The sequence below is a fragment of the Anabrus simplex genome, chromosome 12 (genome assembly GCF_040414725.1).
Source record: "Anabrus simplex isolate iqAnaSimp1 chromosome 12, ASM4041472v1, whole genome shotgun sequence".
Classification (NCBI taxonomy): Eukaryota; Metazoa; Arthropoda; class Insecta; order Orthoptera; family Tettigoniidae; genus Anabrus; species Anabrus simplex.
In genome coordinates, this window is record NC_090276.1 from 94,845,606 (window position 1) to 94,856,857 (window position 11,252).

Below are 11,252 nucleotides of genomic sequence, written 5' to 3' on the forward strand. Positions count from 1 at the left end.
GCTTAGTACCCACTCTGTGAGGAACACCATGGGATAGTGCGGGTCCTTGTGTTTAGTCCACTTATGTGAGGAACACCATAGGTTTGCGTTGCCCGTAAGTAGCGCCGCAGCGTTCGAAATACCATAGGTCTGTGTTACATGTGCGAATTTCATTACCTGTGCATAGTACCATACTGTGTGGAATACTGGGAGTCTATGCTACTTTTGATTAGTACTCCAACATGACACATAGCATGGTTCTATTTTCCTAGCAATACGTACCATTATGAGGTGCCGATGACCTGGATTTCGGACCCGTTTTGACTATAAGCATCATCGAGTCAGTATTGTGCTTTAGAAGCTGTCCCTATGTCAGTAATACTATAGTCTAACGCTCAGTTTCTGGGAATGTGGGGCTTTGCAGGTTGGATCCACTGATTGTTTTAACTTCATATCTATCCATTCATTCTTCGTCCTCACGATTTCAAATTCTGGTCAGTGGAGGCGTACCATTAGGGGCCGATGACCTAGATGTTAGGGCCCTTTAAACAACAAGCCACTATATTTTCTTGCTCTTAAAACACAAACTTTTCCTAGTGTTTGGAAAAAGTCTCAGGTTTGCCCCATACTAAAATCAGGTGATCAGCTGTTAATTAAAAGCTATTGACCAGTGTGTATCCTATCAGCTTTTGCAAAAAATTTCAAGTTTATTCTTCATTATAAGATTATCTTACACATTGGTCCACTAATATCTGACTAGCAACATGGGTTTGTATGTAGGAGATCTACAGTTACAAATCAGGTCAATCTGTGTCAGGATATATCCAAAAAATTAGATAATGTGGGGCAAATGGACGTTGTTTCCACAGATTTTGAGAAGGCATTTGACAGCGTGGACCATGATATATTGTTGTATAAATTTAGTAGATTTGGCTTTTCGCAGGATATGCTCAAAATTGTTATTATTTTATTTATTTTATGGAATACTTCCTCCATGCAGAGGCTGCCTCGCGACAAAGTATACTTTTACATTTAATTTTAGAAGAGAAATAGATATACTGTACTTGAGAAATGTCGAAGGTAACCTAATTGTAACAGTGATTTCTTAGAATTACCAGTGAACCCCTTAAGGCTATGATGGCAATCTCCCGTAACGTTGTAACTGGCAGAAACATCTGTTTCCATAAATTAGCGGCAAAAACGGGAATCGTTCCCCTAGCTACAATAGAAAAAATAGAAAACAATATGTTCAGTATCTTGGATATTCCTCTATGGAATACAATGTAAGTTCAGGAATCATTCAGGGTTCGAACTTAGGCCCAATATTGTTTGTCGTTGTCATAAATGATTTGCCTAAACATGTAAAAATTTCCAATTGTCTCCTTTGTGACTTCAAAATATTCAGCTTGGTTAGCTCAACACAAGACTACCTCTTACTACAAAAAGACTTTGATGATATTCTGAAGTGGAGTTATATGAACAAATTAGAATTTAATGTCTCGAAATGTGTAACAATGTCACTCACCCGAAGAAAGAATAAAACTCTATTTCCATACAAGCTGGGTCCAAACGCCCTGCAGGAAGTTGACCAAGTCAGTAACCTTGGCATCCTGCTTGACAAGGGTCTTACTTTCACAGCTCATGTAAGCAGGGTGACAGGAGAGGTCTACGGGGCATGGGATTTACCATACCGAACACAAAACTGTTCAGGAAGACGAATTCCATCATAGCACTCTATAATGCCGTTATACGAACAAAATTGGAGTATGCTAGCGTTGTATGGAATCCAAGGTTCGATAAATATATGAAGTTTTTCGAAAGAGTGCAGAAACGTTCTGTAAGATGCCTACATCACCAAACACGTGGTTTGTACCCATTTATGGTACCATACAAAAATTTACTAATCAGTGTCTGAATGACCAGCCTTGAAAATCAGAGAAATATAATCGATACCAAGTACCTGCATAAATTATTAGACAATAAAATAGATGATATGAATTTACTGTCATTGTTGAATTTTTGCGTACCTCGCTTGCACTCAAGAGAACGCAGCACGTTTAGGACTGAAAGAGCTCTAACAACTGCCCACAACCATTCACCACTCTGTAGGTTGTGAAACAACTATAATGAAGCTGCTAACATAGACGGTAGCTTGGGCTTCGACGTGTCAATATCCAAATTCATAAAACGTTTTGCAGCTACACTGCCACAACACTAAGAAATAATATCCCACTGAAAGCTGTCAAAAAGTTATTGTAGGTACTGAATAATTTAGTTATTAGGAATTGTATTTTTAGTTATTAAGATCTAATACTTGCATCAATGTAACTGAATGAATAATTCAGTTATTAAGAATTGTATTTTTAGTTATTAAGATCGAAGACTTGTGTCAACGTAATTTAATAAGTACTGTACTTTAAAGATTTTTAGGTTTACTGCAATTGGGGTTTATTACCCTGTTGTAAACTGGCAATTAAATAAATAAGTAATGTTGAGACATTATCTCATGCAAACCTCTCCTCTCTGTAACGCTTCAGATAGGAACCGGTCACCCTGTGTCAGTCTTATGATTAGCTAGCCGACTTGAACAATAATTCCGGTTACAATATATATAACTCAGGATGAAACGCATGGTAGTGTCAAAGGTTAAATATTTCAAACTTCTTCAGAAACATTTCATACAAAATCCTTGGTCCAAGCTGAGCTGAAAGATTTGACAAGAGATTTGTCCTTGTCTAAAGAATGTGAAATGGGACTGAACTCCTAATGTAAAACAGCCACTTAGGAAATAACAAAAAGTATGTCACTTTATCACTGTCAAATATTAATAACATCGGCTGAAGTATAACGTGAAAAATAAAGTACTCCACTCGTGATTACTTTATAAGTTCACACAGTTTTTAATTGGAATTAATCACTGTAATAAATTGTAAATAAAGATTTCGATCTTGTGAATTTAGTTCCGTTCACTTCACTTGATTATAAACAATAACGTTATAATGCAAACATAGTCTGTTCGAAACAGTCCCTGGTTCGATCTATTTACAGATACAACTTCTATCAAGAACCTTAAGAGTGCGGGAAATGTCTTCTGCACGAAAAACACAAGTTAAGGTAGTAATCACAAAGTCGTGACAAAGTCCTACTTAGAATGCTACTCATTTGAGAAAATCTAAGTTCGATTGTAATGTTTTACTCGGTTAAATATGTCAAACACTTGGTGAAACAAGACATACAGTTTGAAATTTACTGTCGGAAAAAATTCTACCACCCTTTGGATTTAAACACTGAGTTATATTTAATCACTTGGAAAAACCGTTGCACTCGTGAGAGAAAAAATACAAGTTCTCATTACACTTCCACTGGTCACATAAATAGTGAGTCACTTGAAATGCATGTAAATTTAAACTGTCATAATTCACAGTGGAACTTTCTATCACTTGCGAATGGTGTAGAAATTTCTAAGTCCGATACGAAGCATCTTAAAGCTTCTATCACGCAGACTTTCAAACACTCGACGAGGATCGAACTCGTAACTCACATCACAGCGGTGTAGAACCATCAGCCGACCGTCTGGCCTCGAATGTGGCACACTGACTTGACATGCAAATATGCCTCTTTATACAAGATTCTGGAGAATTGAGGCTATTCTATCTTATCAAATATCTCCCTTAATCATTCTTGGATTTTATTCAAACTTGGAGACTATGATGGTAAAAATTTGGTTAACACAACGACGTCGTTCATTTAATCGTACTGTGATCCAAACAAAAGTTATTAATGATAGAACATTTAGAATGTTCTCTCGGCTGACGTAATTTACCCTTGACAGAGATCTACAGGACGTGATGTCACTTGCTCCACGTTGCTCACAGCTGACGTGCTTGTAGTCAGCTGGGTGTTAGCGCACGGCGCGGAGTTCGACTTTAAATATCAGCCTTCCTGGTACAATATATCACTGCATTTTGGGTAATGTTGGGATTAAAATACCAGATCCACGAGTCACTAGCATGTCTGGATGTTTTACATCATGCCTGTTTCTTCAATTTATACCTCAAAGGAAAATTGAATTTTTGGAACTAGTATATTTTATACCTATATTCTTTTTAAAGACACAAATTAAGGAACTGAGCATCCCAGTTTAATTGGTATGTTTGTCACTGCAACTTACCCTCTATTTTTTCATGCAAAAATAAGTCACTAGGGTGATCTTTTCCTTCCCTCTAAACAATCCACATATCAAAAGCTATACACTCTTCCTTCGAACATACGTCTTGCAATACAAATAAAGTGTAGAACCTTTGTCCTGGTCACAAATCTACACACCAAAGCTGGCGTGATACATTTTCTTCACAAAATCCCTGACTTTGTATGTAACAGAACTAATCTGGTCGATTCTTGCACTTTCTATTCTTTTTGTCTTCTCAAGTTTCTTCATTCAGAAAGCTCAACTCAGACTATCCAGAGACTACCTGTCACTGCACTTAGTTGCCACATTACAGAAATACCAACATGACCCATGCCTCAAACATGTTTTTTTAGGAAAGAAATGCAAACAAAATTTATCTTAAAGGCTCTTTCTTCCACATATGATGTAATTTTAAGTTTGTTTCATAGCAGTAAATGTCACAAATTATTTTCTATCGAACACATTTCTCTAGCACATACTATCCAGCTCAATCAACTGTTAATCATAGAAGAAATATTTGCCATCCATGAGGTCTTTTTTATTGTAGTTCACTTATGTTCTTCTCTCATTGTGTATTTGCTGTGTTATATGTTTTCAGCATATTATCTGTACCACGTTAATTTCCCTCGTTCTCTCTCTCTTCAGCAGCCAGACATCAATATCTATTGAGGATCATCTAAATGCAGCCCATCCCAACATTTGTCCAACTTGCGGAAGGACGTTCTCCCTTCGCTCATCGCTTAACCGTCACTTGTCCATACATACAAAGGAGAAGCCTTTCAAATGCAACATATGTGGAAGGTCATTCCGAGTTCGATCTATCCTCAAGACTCACCTTACTATTCATTCTGGAGATAGAAAGCACCTTTGCACTATTTGCGGGAAAAAGTTTTCGCAACGCTCCCATTTAACTGTTCATGTCCAGAGCCACTCCACTGAACCGAAAGATGCAATATTTTCCTGTGGAATGTGTGAAAAGACATTCACCCAGCGGTCGTATCTTAGTCGTCACCAGGTTGTACACTCCAGTATTCGACCCTTTTCGTGTGACGTTTGTGGGTCGTCTTTCAAAACTCAACGCAACTTGAAGACTCATCTGCTTACTCATTCTGGAGATAGAAAATATGAATGCACTAAATGTTTTAAAAGATTTCCTCAAAAGTCCCACCTTAACGTTCATATGCTAAGTCACTTAGGTCACAAGGGCTTTTCATGCACGATTTGTAGAAAGATATTCACTCGGAGGTCAACATTGAAAGTTCACATGTTCACTCATTCTGGAGAGAGTAAAAACAAATGTTCTATTTGCAGCAGAACGTTTTCTCGTTATTCTTCTCTGAAGAGGCACCTGCTTACCCATGCGGATGGCAAACCGCAGTTAACAAGAGTATTGCAATTAGAGAAACATTTATTAGAACATTCCAGTGAAGTCATCTTGCCTGATTAATCCTTGCATAACTTTCTGTGTAAGGTGCAATTATAATTTCACTTCTTGCATGGTGGGGGGGAAATAGTCTATGATTTTTAACCAAGAAAACTGCATTTCACATAGCAGAGAATGCAACTGGGATTTTGGAAATGAAAGTAGCATGTCTCGTGCGTGTTATTAGGTATAATATGTTATGAAGTACTTTCTATTTTTATTAATACTGCACTAGTTCTGACAGGCTGAGAACTTCGCTGTATACTATTATCAGGTGTCAGCAATACTGTAAAACGGCAAACCTGCTACTACTGGCATTTATAATAAGACAGCCCCTTCTGTGAAATCCACTGTGGTATTCCTTAACCCGACAGCGTAGAGCGACGTGTAGCACACGTCATGCAGTCTGCTGCTATGGAGTGACGTGTCTGATATGCATTGGGCTGCATTTGCATTATCGTTCCATCGTGTGAGTTTCCGTCAACTACGTCCGAGGTCTCTTCGCAGGCATCTAGATAAAGCTTGATTCTTTCGTTTCATGAATTTATCGATCCATTTTAACGATTTTCGCCAAGTTCTCGACTAATCGTTCGTGTACTTTTCTCGCAATGTTGTCGGTAAAGAAGGACAATTTTTCTAGCAATGCTGTACAAGGCATCTTAAACGAGCTTTTTAGTGATTATGAGGATAGTTATAATTTTAGCGATGTTGATATTGCCGAATTAGGCTGAAATGATTCAGAAGAGGCTGTTGTTTCCGACCTATTCGAGCTAGATGTGTTAGTGTATTTTTACTGGGATGACAGATAAATGAAATAAACATTTTGTAAGGTCTTTTCACCCCAAAGTTCAACTCTAATTGTCATGCAACCAGTTAAGTTTTCCAAACGTTTCTTTTTCACTTGAACTCGTCCAGCTGAGGGTAACGAAACAAATCTACACTTAGCATTACATGAAGTCCCAAGGAATGTTATTTCCATTGCGATCTAGGTTAAGGGTATTCATTCCAGTCAGGGAGAAATGAGATGTGTTACCTTAGCCCTCTTCATGTTTATGGGAATAGTACAGAAACTAGATTTTTAGGTCTTACTTCTTGAAAAATTGTACCATTGTCACGCCCATGTTTGATTCATATCCTTAGACAAACTTGAATCCATATGAAAATTACGTGACTTTAATGACGAGACTAAACACACTGTATATGGTGGACCAAAAAGCTGTTTCCAATATAATCAAAATTGGTTGGAAATTAACAGAGATATGGTACCATAAACAGTTTGGTGAACAGGTATGCTTGCCTTTCAATGCCCAGTGAAAGCTCCTCGCGCATCCAGTGAAGGCTAGATTTTTAAATGCTCCTGCTCAGAAGGGTTAACTAGTCCACAGTGTCTGTTTCAGTAGCGCCAGTACCATCCCATTTAGAAGATAATAAGAAATGGTCCAAGGAGTTGGAGTATGAATGTGATAACTGGTCAGAAGCAGTACCAGATTTAGCCATTTACCCTAATTACTTTGAGTTAGGAAGAATATGAAGAGTATTATATCCTTTGTGTTGAATGGTTGCAAGCCATGGGGAAGCAAAATGAATGTGAGCTGAGTGTTGTTGAATCAGCTGATGTTTATTTAAGTAGTGTCTGCACTGCTTAGTGCACTGTTATGTAGGGCAAAGCAGAACCAAATGGAAAATGCCTATTTCTAGCTGTGTGAGGAGGACGCGGCTCTTCCCTCAATCCACTATGGAATATTTATGCGGCTAAGTGAAGGCCACATATTCAGTACTCAGTTCATTACCAAATCTCTGTGAAATACTGTTAGTGGTTGAATGGAGGATATATTCAGTCCACCAACTGAACTTCCATAGATTGAACAAGTTGACCATGCAGTTAGGGGTGCACAGCTGTGAGGTGGTGGTGGTGATTATTGTTTTAAGAGGAAGTACAACTAGGCAACCACCCTCTGTATAACACTAATCAGAGAGAAAAAATGGAAGGGGTCCGACACTTCGAAAAATGAAGATATCGGCCAAAGGAAGACAAGGGCAACGAAGGGCATGAAAATGAAAGACTCCGTGGCCCTCGCAAACCTAATAGCGTCGGGGGTCGGAAAAGAACAAGAGTTGACCAAGGGAGGTCGGATAGGATAGATGAAAGTGAGGAGCCTGGCACAAGTAAGTGGAAGAAATGCCAGGACTCAGCTGAGGGCCCCGTGGTCGCCAACCCACGCACCAAAGTTCACTGCCCCTGAGGCCCCTTTTAGTCGCCTCTTACGACAGGCAGGGGATACCGTGGGTGTTATTCTACTGCCCCCACCCACAGGGGGAACACAGCTATGAGCTTGCATTCAAGAGGTGGTGAGTTAGAAACCCATCGTCAGCAGTCCTGAATATGATCTTCCATAATTTCCCAATTTCACACCACTCGCCCTTTCCTATCATCGCCTTAAGACCTAACTCTCAGTACAATGTAAAGCCAATTATGTTATTATGTAGAGTACTCAGTCCAACATCTGAACCTTTATGGAGTACATTTGTGAGTTTGTATGGACATGTATACAATAATCAATACACCACCTGGCATGCTGTAGAATAGATTTGCATATTATTCAATCTGTTGAGATATGTATGGAGAAATTGTGTGTGGTGTCATTGTCCAAGCCACCAGCTGAACCTTTTTGGAATACTCTTGTGTAGTTTTAATGAAACACAAACCCCTCAGCTGTGTATCTTTGGAATACTTTTGTGTGATTCTGTGAAGCACACACTGGCTAAGCCACGAGATTTTCTGCATGATGTTGTATTTGCAAAGTGATTGATATTGGACAGTTGTTGAACCTTAAATGTTGGCAAAGAGAATCACCCTGGGTGGTGTTCATAGTGATTATTGTTTTAAAAGGAAGTATAACTGGGCAACCATCCTCTATATAACACTAATCAGGGACAAAAAAATTTGAGAAAATGAAGGTATCGACCAAAGGAAGACAGGAGTCATAAAAGGCATGAAAATTAAAGGCTCCATAGGCCTCCATCATAATGCTTTTGGGGTCTGAAAAGAACTAGAGTTGACCAAGGGAGGTCAAATAGGATAGATGAAAATGAGGAGCCTGACAAGTAAGTGGAAGCAATTCCAGGGCTCCATTGTGGCCAACCAATGCTCCCAAGTTGAGAGTCCTTGAGGCCCCTTTTAGCCATCTCTTACAACAGGCAAGGGATTCCATGGGTGTTATTCTACTGTCCCCACCCACAGGGGGATTAACCCTGACTGGTGAATAGACCTTTCCATTTCCCCATGGAAATATGTATTGAGAAAAGGTTTAAGGTAGATTTAGAAAACACTTGTATCTTACATGTGATAAAATATTCAACAGTGATGGTCAAAAATGAACATTGAGATAAAATCATTTTATGAATAACCTGAATAAGGCTTCTTACACAGTAACACTAACCTTAGAAAAGTTATGCATGTCATCCTATAATATGGGATACATTCTTGAAGATATATTTTGTATTGGATGCTGTTATTGGTTATTTAATATCACTTCTGTAGCTGAAAACAATTAATAAAATTTTATATGAAAATACTGCTAATTTTCTCCTGGTTTTCATTTTGATTTCATACATCCATAGGGTAGATCTTTGTAGATCAGGACAAACTGTATGAATATAGTGAAGGAATTTAGAGCTGCAATGTCTGTTAGTGTACAAACTGCAGACATTGGCCTGGTGCCTTCTTTGGTACTGTAGGCTCTAGACTATGTCTCTCTTCATAGCATTTTAGTACAGGTTTATGTACAACTCTTTCTGCATAGGTTATTAATTTCATTATGGTCCATATTGACTAGTGATTACTATCAAAGGGTAAGGAAGGATCCACCTATTCAATACCTTGTATAGTGTCATATATAATTGGGACTAGTTTTGACCCCATATACACTGGGTCATCTTCAGCCACAATCCAATTGAAAAAACATATGCTCACAAATAACACATAATAAATTAAACAATCCGGTATGTTTCAATTTACATTCCTAATTTTAAAATATTGATGATCCTGATCTACAAAGAGGGTAAACATAACTAAAAAATTGTATCTTCAACATCTAGGCGTTGAAATCGTGTATTAGAGCAAATTTTCAAGGACTGCATTTTCTAGTGAACCATGCTATGATGCATTTGGAAAGATATTGATGAGAGAAGAAAAACATTAATCTGCATTGCCAGAGGAAACAATACGGGCATGGCAGAGAAGTCAGTTCTCCGGGCATGTTAGAAAGCAGCAAGAACATCAGGGAGATAGAATTAAATCAACTTTGGATCGTCTGATGGATTTCTTAAAGGAAGAAGCACAAAATGAACAGCAAATGCTATTGGCCATGTCAGGATTTGGAAGTGAAGGGAAGGCAAGAAAAGTGATTAGAGACATCAGGGTCAGAAATTAAGGTGCGTAATGATAGACTCAATATGCCGACAGTAGCAACGCTAGTGAGTAAAAATGCCGAATCCTTTTTATTAGAAGGCAGTGAGAAGTGCTTTAAATCAAAGAATACGGTATGACACTTGATCGAATAAAGTTCAAAGAAAGGAAACTCTGTTACCTATGCTTACGAGTTAATCATACTTCAAATAATTGAAAGACATATATTCACTGCTTGATTTGCAACAACAACCATGTCACTGTAATGTACCTAAACTGAATGTTCAACAAAAAGAAGATGCGAAAGAAAAGGCAGTTACTGAGCAGAAAACGACAACTTGTGATCTTAACGTGCGTCAAGCACGTAGTATTGCAGACTCGAAGAAAGCGTAAACAGAAGAAAGTGAGATACAGAGTTCGTACTTACTACAAAGAACTGCTAAATAATTGGGTGAGATCTTTGTGGTGAACTCACGTTCTCGTCAGGGAAAATAAAACAACATCGGTAAATCACCAGACCTGGTGGAGACTATGGGTGTCAAATCGAAGTGAAGCACCGCATGAATCACTCAATCTAGAAAACTCTTGAAGGAGCTTAAGAAGAATGGGATATGGATCAATGACCTTGGTGATGACCATCCTGAAATAGAATTATAGATAATCATAGATATACTGCATACAGTAAGATTAACGCGAAAAATTTTCCAATGTCATAATTTCTATGGCATGTGATGAAAATCCCATTGGAAAGTTTTGGCATCTGAAAGTCATTGGAATCCAAGATTCAGTAGATGTTAAAACAGCCGATGAACAAAATCGAGAAATCCAACAGAATCTTCTCAGGACACTGAAACAAGACAAGGAGGGACGCTGCAAGATTGATCCTTCTTGGACTGAAGGGTATCCATTTCTCTCTTCAAAGAGGCAGACGGCAGAGAAAACATTAAGAACAACCACCAGAAAGTTGCACAAAGCGACCTCATTTCACCTCTATTCTGTAATATTTGAAAGCTGGAAAGCGGAAGGTTTCATTGAGGAAACAATTAATGTAGGATGACTTTTTTACTCCCATAGACCAGTTTTCAAGCCAGAAGCCTGACAACGCCAGTACGGCCTTATGTGATGCTTCATGTGTTCCTGAAACAGGTGTTTCCCTCAATGAATGCTTGGAGAAAGGCCCTGATTACGTCCAGTTGATCCCTTCTGAGATAGGAGTGACATCTAATATAAGTAAGGCATTTCAGAAGATTGTA

The 11,252-nt window shown here is 38.5% G+C and overlaps 1 protein-coding gene across 2 annotated transcripts in view; it reads left to right on the forward strand.

Annotated features, from left to right (window-relative positions):
• LOC136884553 (zinc finger protein ZFP2) overlaps positions 1–9,132 on the forward strand; it is a 92,259-nt gene extending 83,127 nt beyond the window's left edge. For both annotated transcript variants that reach the window (XM_067156808.2, XM_067156809.2), the window contains exon 5: positions 4,814–9,132. In XM_067156808.2, coding sequence (XP_067012909.2) covers positions 4,814–5,615 — 802 coding nt within the window. In that variant the 3' untranslated portion in view covers positions 5,616–9,132. The remainder of the gene's footprint in view (positions 1–4,813) is intronic.
• Positions 9,133–11,252: the final 2,120 nt, after the last annotated feature.